This window comes from Diorhabda sublineata, chromosome 11 (assembly GCF_026230105.1).
Source record: "Diorhabda sublineata isolate icDioSubl1.1 chromosome 11, icDioSubl1.1, whole genome shotgun sequence".
NCBI lineage: Eukaryota > Metazoa > Arthropoda > Insecta > Coleoptera > Chrysomelidae > Diorhabda > Diorhabda sublineata.
This window is the reverse complement of record NC_079484.1, coordinates 7,499,358-7,523,525: the sequence shown is the minus strand read 5'-3', so window position 1 is coordinate 7,523,525 and position 24,168 is coordinate 7,499,358. Positions and strand designations below refer to the sequence as shown.

The window sequence follows — 24,168 nt, the reverse complement described above, 5'->3', positions numbered from 1 at the left end:
ATCTAATTGGAACCTCCCACGAATTTCGATTCAACACTACCTTCATTTTACTTTTAGAAACTGCTTATTCATTTGGCTATTGAATTGGATATCAAACTAAAGTGTAAACTACTCCAAGAGAGGTAGTTTGTCAATAATATAAAGATAACTTTATATTAATCAAAATCTTCGCGTGAACAGAAATTTCTGAATATAGTCAACATATCATAATATATCGCTTCTATTATTTCATCCGTGTTTATATTGGAAGCGTTCGGATCTAACGAACGTTCTCTCTCATTGGTTTACATCCAGTTGTATGACATTACTACTGTCAAATTTTGTGACTGGTTTGTGTGACTTTTGTTAGAAATCTACTTTGTAGAAAACCAAGTTTATTTTATACAAAAAAATGTGAAAAACCTTATAGTAATGAGTGGTTTTTTAATACATTATAAACTTATTCATGTGATGGAAATATAAAAAATAACCTAAATAAACATTGATACAATAATAAAGAAAAAAAAGTGTAGTGTACAAAAAATAATACTTTTCTTATTATTTCAAGATTTTTGTATAGATATGTGATGGTGACCGAGCTATTGCTTAGGAAATATAAAATGAGTACAGAGTGATTTGCGTAAATTTGTCGTCCTTAATTACATATATAACTTTCGACCCTAGTCTCAGTTATGGCTATTCTATTTATTTTCTCCATTATAACGAAGTCAATAATAGATCTTTCCTCTCTGCTCTTCACTTCCCTTTGTATATCTTTGTGTTGGAACCATGAATTTGTTATACATAATCAGGTTATGGAAAAGGCAAAAGTCAAGCAGTCGTTGTATGTATGTGAATATTGAGGTATCATATACAATGCGACCCAAAGAATCTATTGATGCGACACTAGAGAACCCAATGTTTACAGCTGATTTTAAAAAGTTCAGAACGTGGGATGGATTTAGCTGTCAAAGATCTTCTATTTTTATACGCTTCCATGTGTAGTGCTCCGAAGTTCCGTAATGTTTCATACTTCGAGAGAATGTGGATAAGAGTTAATTAGTTAATTAATTAATTGCATTAATTTTGAAAAATGCTTGGCGTAATTCTTAGGTTTTCAGAGAGTTTTGTTGAGGGCCCGTACACTGCTATTCCAGTTCTGTTCATTTCGAAGTATTATCTTGAGGCATGTTCCAGGTTTAGTCAATATTTGGGGACGGTTTTTCTTTGATAATTCCGTCTCTGAACATTCTAAATGATGCTTTTTCTACCGCATTTTCCAGTACAATGTGGAGAGGTGGAAGATTTAGAATCACTTCAAGTGAACCTGTTAAGCAAGATTTCATGGCCTCGGTGGTATATAAGTTTTCCATTATTATTCATTGTTTTCTCTCCACATGCACCAATTATTCCTTTATATATTCCATCATATTTACCTACTTTCTCATTTTCTAATGTTTCTGTCAGGTTGTGCCAAAATTTATCCTTATTTCAACTGTCTACTAAAAAAATTATACGCATGAGGATTACCAATGTAATATTATTTTAAAACTGTCTCATTCATAAAATAGACTATAGGAGATTTTCAAAATGATCAACTACATTCATAACAATGTTTGAAGAAGCCAAAGTCTATTCAGTATAATTTAACATGCTTCCAATTAAAAACTAAACAGCAATTCTCATTTTCTTTCACATATCTTCACAACATAACAAAAACTTACCTTAATTACATACAAAGCTGAGAACACAAATTACAAAACTGCGTTAATCAAACCTACTCATTATTTATTAACCCACGTAATTATCCAAAATCTGCCTTTTGGAATCCTGATTAATTAAAATTAGAATTACCTTCATCATTGCCTTTAGACATTGTCAATAATAAACATCTTCATTTATACTTAAATGAAATTGGACTATAGTTTAATTAGAGTACTAATCTTTCTAACAGAAGATTAAGTTTTTCGAATGTTGACAACTCTTTCAATACGATTATTATACGAGGATGGTCTCGGAAGTACCTTGTCCAACAAAGAAAACACAAAAATTTTCGAAAAAAATATATATATGTTTCAACTTAATCTCTTTTTAGCACCATATATTTTTCCCATCGATGTTCATTAAATTTTATACCCTTTTTATAATAAGAATCATCAAGCTGCTCAAAACAGCCTCTCGACATTTTCTCAAGTCTAGGAAGACAAAATAATCCGAGGAGGCGAAATCTGGCGAATAGGGAGCATGAGGTAGCAATTCAAACTTTAATTCATTAATTTTGGCCATGGTTATGAAACGGCGCAAAAATTCGCCACCCATCTTGCGCACTGATCTCTAATGTCCAAATGTGACGTACCGCAGTTTTGAAATGCCTACTATGTCTGCTAGCTCGCGCATTTTCAGTCGATGATCATCCAGTACTGGTTTGTGGATTTCATTCGCCATTTCGGGAGTCGTCACCTCATTTGTTCGACCACTACGATACTGGTCTTTGCAGGTCGTAAATTCTCGTTCAAAATCTGCAAACCAATTTAATACTGTTGATAACGAATAAGCAGTCTCATTCAAAGTAGATTCTAGTTCAGCTTTTATATTGGTTGGGCTGAGGCCTTTCGAATGAAAGTATTGTTTTACATAACAATGATCAATTTTTCCATGTTTACAAATTCGATGAAAACCTTCACTATTGATGGGTGCCAAACAAATACTAAAGAGCTTGGCGTCTTCAAACTTGAAATATGTGCTGTATAGTACCTTCTAATACAGTGGTATTTTTCAAGCAACTACCGCCATCTCTAGGTCAAGCCAGGTACTTCTGAGACCATCCTCGTATGTTACAATTATTGGCTTCAAATTAGATTGAAATTTAAGCCACCTCCAACGCAGGAAACGTTCAAACCGAAGTTTGTCGTTAAACGTCATCAATAAAATGTAAAAAATCTATATCAGTGGCTTAAACTGATGTTTAAGGCTTAAACTTAATTTGTAAAATAACAAATTCTACTATTTGTAGGTATATCGATACTGTTATTGAGGGGCTGTAGTTGTATATCTAAAATAATACTCATTTTTGATTGGTTTTGTTTACTCGTAGCAGCTTTTATGAGTACTCATTCAAGAATTTGAATATTAAGTATGGTATCACATAACGATGGCCAATTTTTTCCATGTTTACAAATTCACTGAAAATGTTCACTATATAGATGCCAAACAAATACTAAAACAATAATTTCGAATGCTATAAAGCATTATATTTCACGTGAAAAAACAATTTAAGAATCCGATGAGAAGTAAATATTATCTCTCCATAAAATATGATTGTATTATTATTTAAACGTGACCGCATTAACAGGAATGATGCTGAATAATTTATTGACTCATTCGGAGAATTCATCTGATTTGTCTTCCTCCAATTACTTTCTGTTTCATATATAATAAAAAAATTGTTGGGTTAAAGCGTTTTTAGGCAAATAAAGAGATAATCGCATCGAAAAATTCTTGAGAAAAATTCTGGAACAATTGAGTAGATTTAAAAGGAGATAATTTACGAAAAAAATTTTTTGGAAGTCATACTTGTAACACAAACTATTTGAACTAATTGATAAATCAATTTAGACCACTTTCAAAATAAACCGTCAGCCGAATAATTGTCAATACAACTAAATTAATAAAATAACTTATTTCTTCCTAAAAAAATAATCAATGCATAAAATATACTCTGAATGATCGTAGAATATTGACCAAATTTAACATCGGACTGTTATCCAATAAACCAGCGTATCTGAAGCGATTTTTCATCTTCTCGTTCTCAACATAATAACATTCCATTTCTTAAAACACAAGATTCCACTCAAATTTCACAATTCACGCATACCTGTCACTCTATATTTCCTTGTATGCAATTGCAACGGACTGTATCTGAAATAATCGTAAGCGTGATACATCCCAGCGGCCTTTGCCGCTTTGGTGATCCCGAGCGCGTAAATCCCAAACTTCCAATTCGCAACTCCCTACTCCCCGCAGCCGATTCAGAAGTTAACTGCAGAGCAGTGGATGCTGAACGTCGATCGTTTCGTTTCGTCTCAAATACGGAAGTTACCGAAAGCAATTTTGTGTTAACAAGGACGTAACACAAAAAGTCCTAAAGGATCTTATCTGAGACGAATTTCATCATTATCATTATTAAGAAATGTGTGAAATATATTATTGATTATTAGTAAAAATGATTCAATTAATTAAGAGAATAGTTGGAATTGAGATTCATGAACTCAAAATAGGGTAAAAAAATTTAACGTTGATAATCGGCACGGAAAATTACCTATTTTTATAGTTTATAAAATAACTTATCTACAATCATAATAAATATAAAAGAAGCTATAAATTTGAAGTTCCCATTAAATTAAGACGCGCGTTAAATAATGGCTATTTAGCATAAAAATTTTTTTCGTGCAATTGCACGCGAAGTCAGTATTTCGCGTTCTGGGCGCAGTCCGCGAAATTCAATTTCGCGACCGTTACCCGCAGCTACGGCATCGAAACCAAACGTCACTTTCAAATTTTAAATTTCTAGAATAATACAAAAACAATTTTTTATTGAATATTAACAAATAAATAAGTACTCATATTATTTAGGATGAATATAAACATTAATTGTACAGTTTGTATTATTACTTCATTAATGGTTATTGCCTACATTCAAACCAGATACTATATCGCCAGAAATTGAGTTGAAAATTTTCGATAGAGTCTTCTATGTATCCTTCCGCTACTGTCGTGGACTTCCATCCGCCGTGACGTTTAAGAATTGACATATCAGCCCCAGTATTGGCAAGCAGCGTGGCAGAACTTCTCCGAAAACCCGTGTGACCCGTGTATGTTTCAGGATTTGGTAATCTGAGATACTAGATTGGTATGCACTCCAACAACTTTTGCGGTGTTTTTTTATGAAATCAATATTAGGAATAGTGAAATTAAGCGTCTTATCCGTCTTGGTATCAGGAACGGTTACTATTAATACAACATTCTCTACATGAACATCTTCAATGGACATTTTCACCAACTCCTCTCGTCGCAAGGTACCAGATATTCCCATTATCAAAACTACCTACAAAAATCTGTACAATAAATAAAAAAATTGTAAATGACACTTACCTTCAACAATAAGTATTTTTCATTATTAGCTTCTTTAAGGAATGTATCAATTTGCTCACGCATAAAAACTTTACTACTACCGCTTTTCTTTCCAGAAATGGTATTAATTTTGAAAAATGCTTGATGTTGATATTGTCTTGTATATTCAGCATGCACTTCAGCATTGGATAAATGCTCCATAAAGTTGAACTTTTTACAAAATTTGATTTCTGCATCAAATAAACCAATAAAATGTTTTCAGACGTCTTAACATTCAATCTTTAAACTCGCCGTAACATTTTTCGTACTGCCGTTTAGATTTTTCGGGTATTAAAACGGAAAGCGCCGAATTTACAACGCTTTTGAGTTCAGGAGGAGTGGAAGGTACTCAAATATCGCTATCAGTACCAGACATTTTGCGTTTTGTCAAGAACTTTCCAAATATTTTGTATATATTGAAACATATCATTTCCACAGCACACGGTGACATTGTTGAATATATTGAACTCATATTAATTTTAGAGCAATAATATATTTATTCACAATTACCTAGTTTAATAATTTCAACGATTGCACGAAAAATAGTGTGTATATGCCATGGGCGCGATTATCTTGTCTCGGTCTCAAGGGGCCTCGGCGATAACTGTTCTTTCAGTACATTAAAAAGGTATTTCGCGGCCTGCGAATACAAATAACTATCAATTTGTACACCTACAAGGTAAATGTTTCACTTTAGCAAGTCTCCTTTGGCAGCGAACGTCAAATACAAACATAGGTTATGTTTGAATTCTAAACTGACCCAGGTGTCTATTTAATAAGATTAAAAAAATTAAAGGTTTATGGCAAAATGGCTAAAGATCGTGCTATATCAAGTTCGAGCTAAAGCTCATCCGAAGAGAGAAATATTATTGTCCGAAGACGAAAATATATCGACAGAAAAACTATTTGAAAATATATAACAACTTGGATTTGTGCAAACGATTTCGAATTACTAAGCCCACATTTACGGCATAATTTAATCAAATTCGGTATGTATCGAATAATGAATTTCCCGTTAACAATAAGTGGAATCGATTGCTTCTTAATTTTGATACAGTCACCAGGCGGCTCTAGTATCAGGGACGCAGGTTTAAAATGTACTTCCTGTAAAAAGTACACGCGCGCTCTCTATAATAGCGGGAGAAAAAAATTCATTTATTCTGTCGCTACAAGTTTCCAATTGCTGTCATTTATTTTGCTACATCTAATCATAAAAATACTACCGTTAATTTAATGTTAAAGTTAATTCGATGATTCCAGTAAAAATAAACAGTAAGTTGTCATCGGATGATTCTACAGACGAAGAAGATGTTTTGCGAGATTTAGACGTAGAAGCGCGATTGATAATCAGTATATATACGTTGCAAAAGAAGTCTGTTGATCGATAAAATCTTGTTTACGACTCGTACAAAAAGAGCCAGAGAGAACCGCAAAAAATAAAAGCTGCTTATTAACATTTTAACTTATAAAAACTAAAATTAACAACGTACTTTCGACCGGCTATGAATAAAAATCGTATACACTACACGGGCCGAAAGTTGAAATCTCGGTCTTGCGCATCATGATGCTCTAAGTTTCACCGAAAATTCAGGTTATGCATTAAACGTACAAACTGTATGCAATGCTCGGCCTCGGATTCGTAACATTATAGCTGGTTGGCCAGGTTTTCGTTGACCACCAGACAATATTCAATGACGGTCCTTTAAGAAGACAGTTTGAGGAAGGACACTTTTGAAGACATCTTTTAGTGGTTAACAGTGGATATAGCATTCGGAGATACCTCATGACAAAATTAAAATTAAAACATCATATCATCGGAACAAGTAACGTCGTAGAAATGAAAATTATGTAAAACCATTAATTCTTACGATTAAAAATGATAAAAATAATGATTGAATGGAATTATTGATATGATAAATTGAATTGGCAAATACAAAACACAACAACACGCCACCAAAGATCAAGCCAAAAGAAATGTAAGCGACAAAACAACACTGACTCCTACGTTTAATTTTGTTTCTTTTGAATATTTTCTTTTCAACGTCTTAAAGGAGCCTTTACTTGAGATACCCTTACAAATCTATTATGGGACCACTTCACTTTAATAACAACAAGTTAAAGGTTTTTAATTTAATTCTTTGTGTTGCCTTCATAAAGAAAAATTTGAAAAATATGAAATTGCACTAAATCGTTACGATGGTTAGAGCTCCACTGTACAATTGGAAACTAAACGTGGTATGGCACAGATAAAATGTTTCACAATCACAGGATTACAGAAGAAGAGAACATGTGGGAGTTGGACAAGATTACTGATGAAATCATCAAACCACTCATTGTAAATACAAACTGCAACAGTTCCTGTTCTAGTTTGAATTTATAAGAACTGGCTCTACTTATACTGGTGATTTTTTATTTCTATTGAAATTTTTATGTATGAACATTGTTGAGCATTGAAAGTTTAAGCCCTTAAACCTACTTACACACTTACACATTATGACACAAAGTTCTTCATACCTTGTGGAAAATGAAACAAAATATTTGAACTGTTTACTAAAAGAAGTGATACGCCTATGGATTCTGCATGCTTCATCATTTTATTACTCTCTTATTTCTTAAAATTAAAATGAGACTATTCAATTCGATTTTTATAATGTCTTTATTTTTATTAACACGTTTTTAATTGGTTCACCTATTTGCACTTGTATGAATTTTTGAACTCGATTCTGCCCTAGCTCAAAAGTCGGAAAACTTCAAAATTTCACACACTTATCAAATTTAAAGACGCTTTTATTACAGTGAAATTAATTTTTTCGTCGATCTTTTCATTCTTATATTAATAAGATCATTTTTCCTTTTTTAGTTTGATTTACAACAAAAGCATATTTTTTTATTTTTTAGACAATAATTCGTTTTATCTAAGTGCTAACTTTTCTACGCATGGAAACCTCTTCTTAAATATAACTAGAGTTCCAGCTTTGCAGAGAAAAATTTTTTCTGCATCAGGACCATTCGTAAAATATATTGAATCTCTGAAGGAAATGCCCCCTCTTTCTGGTCTTTATAATCAAGAATGATAAACTTTCAGCTGGGATATGAAAATCGTATAAATTAGTGTCATTTAAAAAATTGACATTCCAAATATTTCTATAAAAAGCATAATGAATTTTTTCTACATTAGTTCACAAATTTATTCCATTCTTATTTTATAAAACGCTTAAATGAAACATGCGGACGCTCCTGACATCTGGTGGAAGTGCTAAATACAGGAGATAAACAGATTGAAAGTAGGTTGCATACATTATTTCATGAAAATGTTCAACAGGTCACTGATAGTTTTGTACAAACGAGAACAAAGGACCAAAATGTATTATGTCAATAAAACAAGTTGACCTAATCTATGTCTATATTACGAACTAATATTAAAATATTTGCGAATAACAAATATTTTAATAAATTGGAAGAATATAACTTCAAATCAAGTACGAGTGTACTTCCAAAGCTGTGTCCACATTGTTTTTGTCAAATAGAGAATGACCTTTGAAACGACATCCGAGATACGAAACTTACAAAAATACTCTTAGGTCTGGTTTCTTCACTTCCTAATGAAGTCCCTACTAACTTTTATTTACTGAATAACTAAAAAATTCGGTGGCGTCACAATCTAATAAAGTAAAGCTCCGAGTAAATCGAGTTATTTGCCAAATAAGTTATTAGGCAGTCACAAGTTTCAATTAAAGAGTTTAGTAGAAAGTTAACCTTTAATATACATCAAAAGTGGTTTGATTGTGTGTATATTTGATTAGTTCATTTCGATTTAGAAGATTTTGAAGGTTGAAGAAATATAGAAAATTTCAGAACAAGCTAATTCCGTTCGTCATAAAATTGATCATTACAATGATGAAATTTTTTGACCGTTTTCTTTTTTCTTTCCTATCAATTATTTTCAATATCTTAATATATAAAAATTCAGTGTCCGCGTGTTTATGTTCCGAATGAACTCAAAAATAGTTATTATTTAAATTAATGGTGTCGATAATTGATAATTAATAATAAACTGATCATCAACGTTGATTGTTGTTATTAATCGAAGTTTCCATAAGTCTGGAACAGATGGCGCCTTAAGCGAATTTCTTTACAGAGAACTGTAAAATTTTGACCTTTGCACCTCATAGATGGCGCCACACTTTAATATGAGAGATTTTTTTAGTCTACAAACTATACATGTCTTATTCTTCATTTTGTCTTCGTTGCGTACATTACTTCGAATATTTTTTTTTACTTCTAACTTACAGTTATTCAGAGAACAGCGAAATTCATTCACATTAAAAATTCAATTATTTTTATAAGAAGACTTGATGTGCACGTGTTGAAAAACTCATGAATCAGTCGAACAGAGAGCAAAAAGAAAAGCAGCTCAAAGAATTCTCTCAGCTGAAATTCGTGCACGAGAACAGCGTAATAATCGTCGACAAGAAAATGCATTGAGAACCAGAGTGGCACGTCAACAACACATAGATTCATATAGAGAACAAAACCGAGAAAATCATCGAACAAACCGCGCAGTAACACGTGGATCATTTGTTCGTCTTGCATTTAATTATAAACCAGAAATCAATTACTCGGCTGATTCCAAAGTTACTATTGGTGCGATGGAAAAAATATGCAATTATTGTCAGGCGTCAAAATTTCGTATTGAAACACCCGGTATGTGTTGCACATCAAGAAAAGTTGTATTATCACCACTTCCTACTCCACCTGAACCTTTGAAATCCCTTCTTTCTTGCATTTCAAATGAATCAAAATTATTTTTGTGCAAGACACGAAAATTTAATTCTTGCTTCCAAATGACGTCGTTCGGAGCATCCGAAGTTTGTGATTTGTCATCTGACGGTCGTAATTTTGAGACAACATTCAAAATTCAAGGCCAGGTTTATCATAAAATTGGATCATTGATGCCAATGCCAAATGAAGATCCAAAATTTCTTCAGATCTATTCTATGTGAAGAACTTGTAACAACTCGATGCCAGTATAATTTCATTGAACAAGCAGAAGAGAGAGCAATTGTATTGTCATTAGAATTATTTCAAATCAAATTACTCAGCCACAGCAACGTCTGCTAGTAAACTATAAATTTCAGAGCAACACATCTTTCTCCAACTAGCAACTTTATCAACATTAACCTTAACAAAGCACGTGCAAATATAATTACGCACAGATCTTTATCGCAAACATCAATAGAAGAACGTTTTTTCACTTATTTCTTTCCTTATTCAATACATCGACGATTGCTATATAGACATCTTTCATAGTGTTACCAACAGTGTTAGTAACAGTGTTATTTATTCGACAATTAAAAGTTCCTACTAAAGTTATGTGGCTAATAATTATTTGGCACTTTATTAGAACGTGAAGGAACTGGCCCTTAGGACAGAAAGTACTTTATATGTAACAGTCGATAGTTCAGGCTTCTAATTATTGATTATTTCCAATAACCAATTTCCTCACTTCGGTTATGTTCAGTTGATAATATCGATTACGGATCGAGGTGACGAAATTTCTATAAAATTCTAATTTGTTTTCCAATACAACAAACTCTATTTGCATTTCAGTATTTATGATAAATTTTAGTAACAAACTAAATAGCAAATTATACACAAATTCTGTTGCTATTTATCATATTTTATAGCCCAGTGACAATGTATATATTTCTGGATTATATGACCTACACCATTCCTATAATTTTATAAGCAAGGCACATATCGTTTCTAAATACCGACCCTAGATCAACGTGTTTGATGTATATTTTATGCCAAGCAAGCTTCTCTCGACTTAAACTGTCCTCAGTCCTCAACAAACATAATCCCTTTAAGATCGTCCGCTTGTATCCTATGTCTTCCTTGACATTATTGCAGAAGATACTCAACCCTTTGATGTGAGCCCTAAGCATCAACGTTGCAGGATATTACATATGATGTTTATTTAGGACACTATTTATAATACACATTTAGTTCACTTTAAATGTCGGAATATGCATTTTCAAGTAGTAAGGTAGTAAGTTCAAGGACTTACCAAAACTAGTTTACAATTTTCTTAGATTGCTTGAAATGTACAAGTCAATATCTATCCAGAATTTTTTATCTAAACATAACACAGAGTTTGTATTAAATGTTAATATAAAAATAATAACTGCGTCAGTAATTTATCATCATCATCATCAAGCCTTTCTCATGTGGATTATGGCTATCGCTTTTGACACTTTAAATCCTTTTTTTTTTTTTAGATAGATTACTCCTCATTTTCTAGTTTTTATTTTCTTTATAGTTTGTCGTTTGTTTCAGCTGCTTTTGTTATTATTTTCCATTCTTTTCGCTTCCGGCATTTTGCTCTCCAGTTTTCAATATTGAGTGCTCTTATGTTCTCCTCTATTGTGTTTCTCCAAGTTTTTCTTGGCCTGCCCCTTCTCCTTGGCCACAATGGGATCCATTGCGTTATTCTTTTGATCATTTCGTTTGGTTTTCTTGTCATTAAGTGTCCGGTCCAGTTGAACCTTTATGCTTTTATGTATCTCACTATATTCTCCTTCCCCAGTTCTATCTCTATTTCTTAGTTTTTCTTCGCTTTTCCTCTTCTTTCTCCTTCCTGTGTTATATTTGGGCCCGTTATAGTTCTCATTATTTTTCTTTTGGTTCTTTTAAGTTGTTCTTCTTCCGTTTTGTTTATTACTGTTGTTTCCATCGTATATGTGATTACTGGTGGTGATTAGGGTTTTGTACATTTTCATTTTGTTTTGTTTGGTTATGTTTTTGTTTCTTCCGTAGACTTGATAGCCCTTTTGAATCCTATCCTTCATCCTCTCTCTGATTGTTCGACCCAACGTTATTCCTAGATAGTTAAAGGTCGATACTGTTTCAAAATTGTATTTGCTAGTTTTTAGTTAGTTTGCTTTCTATTCTGGTTTTCCTCCTATTTTCATATATTTTGTTTTTTCTGCATTTATTTCCAGTCTGTAATTTCTTGCTTCTTCTTCTAATTTGTTGATCGATTTTATTAATAAAAATATGCAAGATCCTCTCCAAAGTAATTCGTTTTAACACACCTACTCCAGCGATTTTCTCAGTCTTTGTGGCAATTCTGGAAGTCATTGTCTGGAACCTATGACAACACCCTCGTCACAGTTATTTGAATTTTTTCATTCAATGAAAAATAAGTTCTTTTTACTATCTTTTCGATTTTAGAGAAAATAAAGAAGTCACAAAGCGATTGATCCGGTGAGTAGGGTGACAGTGGCAACTCAACGCGTCGAAGCTAAATCTGTTGACGTTTCTTCGCGATTTTCAAGTATTTCGCCATATGATAATTGATTCATGATATAGTTAGGTGCAACAAACTCCCAATGGATCAGCACTCGACTGTTATAATAGTAGACGAGCTTTTTCTTCACTTTCGAGTTGCTCGTGCGAGCTTTTACCGTACTCCATACTCATCTGTTTCTAGATTGCGTCTATCGTGCTTATTACATTTAATTCGCGTATGTTTTGATCGTTCTTCATTTAATCTAGTATCTACACTCCGCTACTTTTCTCAATATCTTTATTACACAAGTTTTTTTGGTTCCAATATATCAGTTAGTACCCAGGATTCGAGACTAAAGCGTACCATTGGTAGTAATACTAACTCGTAGATTCTAATTTTTGTTTCACATGCCTTATCTTTTTTATGAAAAATCTCTGTGCAAACTTCGTCAAACATAAAACCACAGTGAGTAACAAAATTATAGGTAAAAGTAATAGGTAATAATTAGTCCATAGCAAAAATTAAACCAGTATGCAGCATGTCAGGAATTAATTAATTATTATTAGTAGTATTAGTAGTAAATATGACCTCAAATTATTGCGGAAAGCGGGAAAAAATGATATCGATTTGATTTCGAATGGCAAGTGATTGTGCATTTTTTGTATTGTAAAATATTGAGCCCTTAACTAATTCTGAACGTGGAGTAGGTAGGTAAAGGTCTTGCTCCGCGTTCATAAGTGAATACCCGTGCAACGATCTTTCTGAAATTGGAAAAACGTGCTTACGAATTGGGCAAATGTTGCACGTACCCCAGAAGGAAAGGATATGTCGGAGATGCGATTCAATAAGGGCAAAATGAACTATTAAGGAGGTGGATAAGGTTCTTTGGAAACTAATCTCAGCGCAAAACAGGAGGAACCCTAAGAATTTTACAGATTTACCGACGTTCATGGTGGTGTTATCTGATAAATAAAGCTGCAATGTATTTTTATATGATGAAACTTTGGTATTAGAAACGTTGAGACAGAAAAGATTAGAATCTCACCATGATTTAAGGGTGATTAGGTCACTGTTTCATAGCTCTTATTTTTTTGTTTAAGCAATTATTAATAAGTCGTCCTTAAGGATTAGTTCGTTTATATAAGCTCAATTATTTAGGTTTTTTGTCGGTGATTAATAGAAAAATAACGGGCTTAAACGCCTCCTCATTTCACACCTCTGTCAATTAGAAAGCTAAGCAGGTTACCTTCTAAGTTTTTACAAAAAGAACAAATACTGAATACACTGTTTACACCACCACTACACCAACACTCAGGATTATACTGTCTGATGCGCGTTTTGAGAACCAAATTATCATCTTAAGAGACTGTTTACCTTCAGTATGAATATCGTCAACGGTTCCAGAAATTCCAACTTAGAAAGAACAAGAGCAGATATGAGCAAGTTCGAAAGTGTTTTATTGCTTTTCGGAATATTTACCCCTTAGGTATATACATTTTTACAAAAACCACTTCTAGACACATTTTTTTCACTCTGATTAAATGAATTTCAATCCGACAACTCATATCGTAGAAACATGGTTTTGGAAGTCTTCAAAATCGCTGTCCGTGCATCTTTTATTCAACAAGACGAAGTCATGAGGCTAAAACCTGTGAATACAGAAAATGAGAAATTAATTAGATCTTTTTCTCTTTCAAATATTTAGTTTGACGTTCTTTATGGGCGCCGGCATATGGAATCCATGTGAAACATATCTTTCTCACATGCCGATCTTCTTCAATTATGTTACCCAAAGCATGGATCTTTATCGGAATGACAACCCATTTGTGCTAATCTTTTCGATATTCATCACTGACGGACGTACGACCACGACGAATTTATTTAAACCAATCGTAAACAATCTTCTCTGATAGTGCTTCATCACCAGAAGTTGCACTGAGCGATTCTATGTACTTTTGTTGAGTTTAAAATTAAAAAAAATCATCCGGTCTAACATCAATGTGTCACAACTATGTTCACCAATTGTTCACTAACTCTTCCATTCCCATATTTTTTTAATTACTCCTATCAGCCGTTCTAAATCAACCACTAAAAAATTCCATTGTATGTGCCTGTTATTTTTTCTGTTATTCGTCTCTGTAATAAACACAAATCAATCTAAAAAAGTACATCCAACGATCTACTGAGTTCCACCATTAACAGATAACTCTAATATTAAAATTCTATCAAGATTCCGGTAAAATCTTCTTCATTTGCACCAAACTCTTGACTTTCTCCATGTGCAATTGATTAAACAGAAAATACAAAATGTTTCAGTGATAATATAGTTAAAGCCTCAACACAAACGAACTTGTATACAACTGTATTGGGAAACTAATCTGAGACTACTTCCTAATTAATACATTTTAACGATTGTTAGTGCATTCCAAATGGTCCGTTTACGTGGTAGTAGGCACTATCTCTTATTTCCATGACCCTACCAATAAACACGTACGTACGAACTTTGTTGTGGGTACGATCTCGAATATTAATAGTTTCCGCAGATATTTCTCCAAAACTTGGATCATTATATACCACATTACATAACGTACAGATCGTTAAATGGAAACACTTTAACCATTGGACATATTAATATTTTTGGAACGTATCTTAATCAAATATGAATACATGAAAAAAAAAATGGATTTTGGATAAACTTTTTTATCCAATAGACTTAATTTTGTAAGACTTTCACCCTGAAATAACCCAACTAATTACACTGCACAACAAAATTGCATCATTCAGTTTTACCACATTGAATTAACTTATTTAACGTCGCTAATAATTTTTTCTAACAGGACTTATTACTTTGGTCATCAGCTGGAAGTGAAAGGCAAGCGTCGGATTCCACAGAAGGTATTCAAACCGCAGATTGAATTAAGAAAGGACCAGCTTTTACCCGCGGCTTCGCTCGCATCGAATCCATTAAATAAGTATCAGAAATCATTATAATAGAAAAGAACGAACTCTGTAGCTATATTAGAACCTGAGCTCTTCTCCAACTCAACCGGTGTAAGTGTTCAAAAACTCAAAAGAAAGAAGGTGTTTCAGCGAGTGTTCTTAAATCAAAACGAACTCTGTAGCTATATTAGAACCTGAGATATAGACCTTTGAATGGAGAAAAATTGGCAAAAGCCTACAAAAATCCATAACTCCACATTGAATGTCCGCGCCTAGCTCCTCTCCAACTCAACCAATTTAAGTGTTCAAAAACTCAAAAGAAAGAAGGTGTTTCAGCGAGTGTTCTTAAACCAAAACGAAGTTTCTATCTTGAATAGAGCCTGAGATATTGAGGATAGAACGTGTGTATGTGAAAAACTGCCATAAGTAATGTACAGGGGGAAATCGCATTTGAGTATAACTTGAGAATGGTGGAAATTAGTTGAAATCCGATGGTTGATGGCTGATCTGTGCATCAATACCTTTCATTAAAAAAAAAATAAGCAAATCGGTTGGGTAAATCGACTGAACGGACTCGGAATGGAAATCATTAATTTTTTTAATATATATATAGTTTTAGAGATGAAAAATTATCTCGTAAACAATCTCCACAAAGGTACTATTTGTTTAACACGATAAAATTTATGGTTTAGGAGTTATATAGATTTTTAGATCGTTGAACATGCTAAGGAAACCGTTCGCCATAAAAAGACATTCTAATAAAATTATCATAAATTGTAATTATTTAGTGAAAATGCAAACATTTCTAATTGAACTACATAAGGAGAAAATTGAAATGAACAATTAAAAACTATAATAAATATTCGAAGTGTGCCACTTGCACTTCTACACACTTCCGAATTGGTAAATCATTCCAAAATTCTACTTTATATTGCCACAATGGAAGTTTATTTCATATCGAGCTTTCAAGATATCTACAAAAAAATGAATCCATTGTATTTAATTCAGGAGAACGTGATGGCAATGCAAAATTTTTACATCATCTAGGGAGTCTTTGCGAATGTTTAGAGGAATATCACATAACATAGGTGGGAAATGGTTTTGGAAAAATTATTTAAAAAAAATGGACCTACTAAATTTTCAACCACTATTCCTGCCCACACATAAACACAAAATCGTTGTTGATTCTTTGTTTGAATTGGACCGTGAGGATTTTCATCTGCCCGCAAATGTAAATTATGGGAATTAATAAACCGTCTCGTGTGAAACCAGCTTCATCAGTAAACAGTACTTTTCCAACAAATGTATGTTGTTTATCTAGAAACCAACGAGCGTAGACCAATCTTGCTGGATAATCCTCTACTTCCATGGCATGCACTTTCTGGATGTGAAAGTGGTAAAGAAGTTGCTCCTGAAGAATCCTATGAATACTTGTCGTTGATACGTTAAATTGTAGTGACATTTTGCATACGCTAGTTGTGGGATCAGCATCAATTGGATCCAAAACTTCCATTATGAAGTTATAGGGCAGAATCTTGGAATGCTCTTCCAAATTCACAGAAATATTCTCCGTAGACTCTAGAAGTTTGTAGAAGTGCAAGGTCCCCACTTCGTACACATATTATAGTTTTTTTTGTTTTAACAGTAATGTCAATCACGATCTTATCAGATATCTGGTCTTGACAAAGTTTGCCTCAGAATATTTGAAAGCAAAATATCTAATATTTCTTATTATCACACAAGAGAACTAAACTTTTTGCTGAAGAAGTTGAGTCCATAGTTTATGAGGATATAATGGCTGCAAAAGGATTATAAAGTCACGTCTGGAATCTAAAATGAAACAATGGGAATAGATTGGGTCCGTTACCTATTTCATATCCCACAATAGTTGATGATGAGGAGGAATATACTATTTCTATAGCTTTCGGACAAAATTAAGTACGTTGGACACAACTGGATCATTATTAACTCTCTCTTAAACCAACAAGATTGTAAGACAGAGGAGCTAAAAAATAACATTGGATAGAAAAAGATCTGGTCATGAAGATTCTTTCCTTTCCATATCTTAAGAAGTTTTTAAACTTAATGCAGAAAATATAAAAGTGAAAATGGAAAGCCACAAATGTAATCACGAATAAAAGACAAAATACACGTGTAGAAACTAATGAAAGGCTCGAATGTAACATAAGTACCAAGTTTGATTTTATCTACAACCACCTAGTATATTTTCGAGGGTCTAAGCGAAGACTAAGAAGAGCAACAGTTTTCTTTTTCGCAATTGTTAGTGTTGGTGAATGATAGTGAATCCCCACCCGGCTCTTAAAGCATAGAAATATCATGAAATGGTTGAGCTTCTGTAGCCTCCAATAAGAATTTAATTTTGTAGATCTAACACTAATAGGTGCATCTAGAATCTTCTCCAAACATACGTCCTCATCACCAAGCGATATCATATCCGTCTTCCTTTGAATTCGCTATACCAATGAAACACAGTTGGTCGTGAGGGACATCAAAATGGACGTTGCATAGTAGATCTTAGTCTTAACAAATTCGTATTTCAATGGCAAATCGTGGGTCAGAGCTTACTACTAAAGGATAGTGATATGCACAAATATAATGTCACTAAATTGACCATCGTATAAGAATGAAGTGCATGAAACAAGCGTTAAAGAAACGAGTATTCACTTCTTTCTAATGTATTCATAGTAGTTGCACTGATATTTTGATTTTGATACCAGTATTTACGTTTGCTTATATTTTTATTCAAGTTTATGATTTTTGCAATAATAAAAACAAAGTATCTAAAAGTTATTGCTATCAATTCGAATTGTTACCATCGATGAAAGCTATAGAGTACAAAACAGACCTTGAAACTTCTGGAAACTACGTAGACAAAGCAGTAATGGTGAATCTGCGGATTTCTTTAACCATTCTGTGAACTCGTTGAACCAGGTCTTCTGAAACGACAGATTTGCGTCCCTGGCCCCCTTCAGCATGCACATGCACAACTTTCGACACCATTCACGCACAACACCATCACTCATGAAGTTTTCCTTATACACACGACCCATTCTTCGATGGATTTCTGCTGCACATGGCCTTCAGACTGTAGAAAACGAATCACAATTCTCAAATGGCGGGAGGATCAATAATGGCGGGCATGTTTACGTGGCTGTAACACAACGCCGACTGACGCCCGAATGTCAGTTGGTAGTGTCTGCACGAAGAGATCGGATTTTGAAAAAAAAACGGCCCCAGTATTTGTATTCTGGATGAGTAAAATGTATAAAGCAGTAATAAATGTTCTGACACATAGTACTCATTTTTATAGCATCATTTTTCAAAATAAACTTTAATACTTAAAATAATAGGCACCTAGAGTTGCCGAATTTGAAATCCCAGAATCACATGAAGGTTAGGGATTTTGAAAATATATATATATATATATATATATATATATATATATATATAAATCGTTCAACCAGGTCCCGGGAAATGGCGCCATCTATTACTAAACGACAGAACAACAGGGTATATCTTCATTCCTTGAGTGCTGACGTTGATTTTTTAATTGGAGCATGACAAATTTCACCTAGGTAGCGAGAAAAGGGGAACATTTATCAAAAATAATGTAGGGGTGGAGTGGTTTACACGTGAAAGAACAGATAAGTCTACGTTAACTATTCCTGTTAATTTAATAAACAGTTATATTAAGGATCAATTAACAATACAGACAAACATGTAAAACAATTATTGATACGTGATTTCAAGCTCGTGCATTTTCATTGCATTTGAGTGATTTTGAGTTGTGTAATAAATTAATGAACGGAATTAATAACTATGTTTTCTAGTAAAAAAATATAAAATAAAAAATTTTCACGGAAATATAGACGAATTATCATTTTTGGATACATTTAGTCTGGAAATAGCAAGGGATAAAAAAGAACGCAGGTGTAGAACTGACTGTCTAATTTTTAAGACAACGCTGGAACAAGAAATCTTCATCCATTAAGTATACGATGGCAGTCCCAAGACTTGAGTGTAATTGAATGTTAATGAAAGTTAGCCCGTTTCTAACACGAAACTGAGCGCTAATTAGTTATTTAAGAAAGTTTGTATAAAACTTAAATAGAAATAATGTATGTCATACACATTTTTACGATTATTTTGGATATTTACTAAAAACTAAATCGAAAATTTTATATACATTAAAATAAAAATTTTTTTCAAAACATCTATAATAGTTTTAGTTCAGATAAATTTCAAACCAGAAAATTTAACCTCAAAAATATTTGAAAGTACTCAGTACAAACAAAACAGGATGCCTAGAATAAGAAATGAGGTACTTATACAAAATAGGAACCAAAAAGAAACAAAATAGTTGAGAGATGTTTAAACTGGTACGGACACGTAAAAAGAGGAACACTACAAAGCCTAATTCGAAAATTGACAGTAGCAAAAAGATATAAGAAAATAAGGAAAGGAGGATCCAGGAAAATCTGGCTGCACACAGGAAATCCTAATACTCTGACGCTCGAAAGGGCATAACGAAATCTAGAAAAGAAGAAGAAAACTTCATGAATATATAGTAACGTGAGGCTAGCTCAACTTGATAATAAACCGAACAGCAGATATAAACATGTAAATTGTAATTGCTAAAATACTTTATTATTATCAAATCAAAATCGGGCGGGGTGAGCTACTCCTCATCGAATAACTTTCACCTTATAAGCCTAACATCCTGCAACCTGAGGATCATAGAGAAACTTGTCCTGAAACAGCATTCCTATCAAACTGAGACCGTATAGAGGTTAGGGGTTTTGCAGTAATGATTTTTTGGTTATACAAAGAACCTTCAACAATTCTTAATTGACCACCATCAAAAGGGACCTGAATAGAGCAGAATTATCTCTCTTAATAGAAAAATGTAGTAACTATACGATAGCCAGCGGTGGACAAGCTTGAAGTCACCATTGAGGGAAGTGGGGGTAATGAAGTGCGTTGTAGTGGGCTACGTCGATCATGTTCTGATCATAACCATTGGACGTGTTCTAGATATCTAACTATAAATTGTTGAAATAGAACTGAAATTAGCAAAGGCATGAATCACCAACAGTAATCTCGTTCCATTCAACGAAGACTAAGATTAAAAATAGGATAAAAACTGTCTCTATAGCAAATTAAACTAGAGGATAAGAAAACGCCTAAACTAAAGGACTGACTTTAAGGGAAGTTGCAAAGAATGACGACTGTATAAGCCTCAGGGTGTTGGGTCTTTGTAGATTAGCATCAACGTGCAGGTTGCCATGACGAACTTTAGGATAAAAGAGCAGGAGCAAGAGCAAGTGCGAGAGGGAAAGGTCAGAGCCAATGGTCGAACTTAACGCTGCTTGGCTTGCTACACAAGATAATAACATTATATATACAGTGCAGAGGCATTGTAAAGCATTCCCAGTGCATCAAAGCTGATTCTGGGATGCTAATGTGTACTGAAGGAACTGATTGGGGAAAAAGCGAGTAGAGCTATTCTGGATCCTTGTATTAAGGAAACTTGGGGGCAATGAACTCAGAACCATTCAATCGCTGACGGAGCCCGAACTTTCATTGGGATTTTTTCACTCGCAGATTGAGAAACACTTTGAGAGCTAAAAAAAAAGAAAAACCAAAAAGGCACGTATTTAGTTGTACGACTGCAAATAGAACAAAACCTTCATAGGTAAGTCAAACGCCTCAAATACTGACAATTAAGTAGAGGGCAAGCAGAACCTGATATATAATAAAAAACCTCCCCATTTGTGTAAAAATACTCCCATACACCGAAATAAAAACCACCTGAAACACGAAGTGAAATGTTTTAATAATTTTTTTCAAAACAAATCAACATAGAACTTATTTTCACAAAACGTTTCATTCTGCAGACAAGTAAGAAATGGAAGTTTGAATTAAAATATTAGTCACACAAAATGTACAAATAGCGAGTTCTTGTGTCCTTTGGGGAAACATGAACTTGCAGATGAAAACAATACGCCGTACTATTAGCAGAATCTTCCTTCCATTAATTTAAAAAATACAGCCTTGCGTCTTGTGAATAATTAAATCCGTTTTTAATTTTAATCTTTGCTGTTCATTCTTGTTGGTGTTTATCCGTGTTTATTATTATGCAAAAGCCATAATCGTCAGTTGCCGGGCATGCAAAGCGAGCATGTTAATGATAATGCTTATACAACTAAAATTATAAGTAATTTCAATTTAGAATATAACTTCAATATTGCAATGAGCAAAACGAAAAGCATATTCTTCTTACACATTACTACTACATAAATATTGGACTCTAAGCAGAAGAAAATGTAGTGGTGTGAGATCTTGAGGATTTGTTTTTATCTACCAATTCACCTTCCACAGAAACACTCGATTAAGAACATCACGTACCTAGTACGACGTGCATTAATCTTTTTGTAACCAGATACAACCATCATTGATGTTTGGAAACATATTGGCAAGGACTATAATAACTTTTATTCGCGTAAATTGTAGATAACGATCCCTTGTAAGATTTTTTCAAGATTTTTTGTAAAACGTTTCCGCCTTTAAACTACCGATTACACCCTAACAGATTTTTATTTGCGAATACATATTTTATGAAGGCTATAATCTGGATTATCAGTCTATCATAGTACTATGTATAGAATCACACGATATTCCTTATATGGAATTTGGCTACTCATTTGTGCTTTGCGGAGACCTTTTCACGGAAAGCTGAGTCATTTTACGCTTTCAGTCTGTTTACTATCCCTCTCTATTTCTGTCTGTCAAGATATTAACAACAGAAAATTACCAGCAACAAAATTGTTTTTGCTAATTATTTTTCATCCTATTGCGACAAGGCTAAATATGAGTCAGTCTGCTGCTTCCAGAGTTTACCGTCGTTACCAAGAGACTGGTAACTTTCAGACGCAATTCCGAAAGAGATGCCCAATTCATTGTCAGCACATTGCTGCGAAATCGGGCTCTCACTGGTGTTAAAGTCCAGCAAGATCCCAGAGTGGCTATAAAGTCAGAAGAAGATTTAAGGTAGGTAACCTTGGGCCAAAAAGGCCAGCTAATGGCTCCAAATTAACCACAACTCACCGAGCAGCTAGTATATGATTTGCCGTTGATTGGACTAACGAACAATGGAGCTCCGTTTTCTTCTCCAAAAAAAAAAGCAGAGTGCGTCTTCATAGTGGCTATAGAAGAGGACAAGACCTGGAGAAATATTTCGCGCAGTGTTTCACAAAAGAAAGATTTTGGAGGTGGTTCCTGGATGGTTCGGGCGAGGATTTCAATGGAAGCAAAAACCAAGTTGGTTTTATTGAAACTAGCGAAGGAGCAGGGGGACTAACAACGTACCGATACATAGAAGAATTAGGGGATCCACGAAAAAGCGATTAGAAGCTGTTATTAGGGCCAGTAGAGGGAGCACTAAATCTTGATAGGTTAGGATAACCCGTTTTATTCGTTCAAGATTCTTTTTGGTTTGATGGTTTTTGTTATCAAAACAAAACTTAGACAACAACATAGACCACTCATTATAAAGTTAAAACTAATGACTTTGAGATGTCAAAGTTAGAAAAAATAGGAAGCTACAGATTTTTTGCTAGAGAAATTTGACCGTGAGCGTGCGACTTGAGTCGATTTTTTGCTCATGAGTGTATATCGCTCACGTTAACCAGTTTATTAACAAAAAAAAATAAGTAGCCTCAAACGTGTCACTCAACGAATGTCAATTTCGAAAAGAAAATATAAAACATTGGTAGATAAAACAAAATTTTCTAGATGTAAAGTAAAGTATACAATACAGTAGTAATAGAAAAATAGAAAGAACCTACACGTATATGCGAAAAAAAGGTTTTTGATTATATTAAAAAACCTCATAAATAGCAGTTACGTTTAATATTTCTTTACAAAAATACTTCACTTCTTAACTATAGAAACATATACGTGAACAAGCCTTCTTACTATTCGTATTTCCACCCTATTTTCGTAACCGTCCCTTTACAATACCCTAAACAACGATTGAAAGCGGGACGTAGAAGGGAGAGGCGTAGAGTTGCTTCGGGTTCGAAAGTTCCGCAGGATATGTCGAGACACTTCAGATAACCGAACATTTAACAAACAGTAGACGAAGACAAAAGGTGTATATAGGATTCCGTAGCACAGCATGTAGAGAGATTATGTGACAACGAGACACGTCTGGTTGTAGAAACTCGATTGGTTATAACTAGATAAAACTACCATACATACTGTTGAAACTAACTTGACGGTGACACAACGTATTCACTATTGGAATAATACGAACTCCATGACGAAATTTATACTTCGCAAAAGTGGATATCTAAACAACGTAAGATGATCCCAAAGTATTTGCTCCTCGTTCCAATAGTTTATTCTATTGAGTCTCGTGAACAACACATCAGGTATATCAGTGACGTACGCGTTTTGAAGACTATTTATTATTGTTACGAACTCATCTCCGCCCTTGAGCCAGTCCTGTTTGGATATGGAGGAAATCTAAAATGAGTCGCCTTTGATGAATTAGTTTGATCATTGTTTTTATATCAGTTTCCAAACCAGCGGTTTATTTACATTGTTTCTTTCTAGGAAGGTCTATTATTTATTTATTTCTCTGGTTTCTTTATTTTTCTAGATCTTTGGAGAATTATAAGGAGTTTAGTTCAGTTTATAATAAACAGTCGTAGTGGATAGACTGAAATAAAAACTAATGGAAGAATTTAAATAAATTAGTT

General features: G+C 33.6%; 1 protein-coding gene across 2 annotated transcripts in view; it reads right to left on the bottom strand.

The window, feature by feature from the left end:
* The window catches only part of LOC130450233 (disks large 1 tumor suppressor protein), a 1,338,131-nt gene that overhangs the window by 1,308,176 nt on the left and 5,787 nt on the right, over positions 1–24,168 (bottom strand). The window contains exon 1 of one of the 2 annotated variants that reach the window (XM_056788521.1): positions 3,854–4,020. The exons of the other annotated variant lie outside the window; for it this stretch is intronic. Coding sequence (XP_056644499.1) covers positions 3,854–3,923 — 70 coding nt within the window. The 5' untranslated portion in view covers positions 3,924–4,020. Of the gene's footprint in view, positions 1–3,853; positions 4,021–24,168 lie in introns of those variants that run through there. 2 annotated transcript variants of the gene reach the window in all.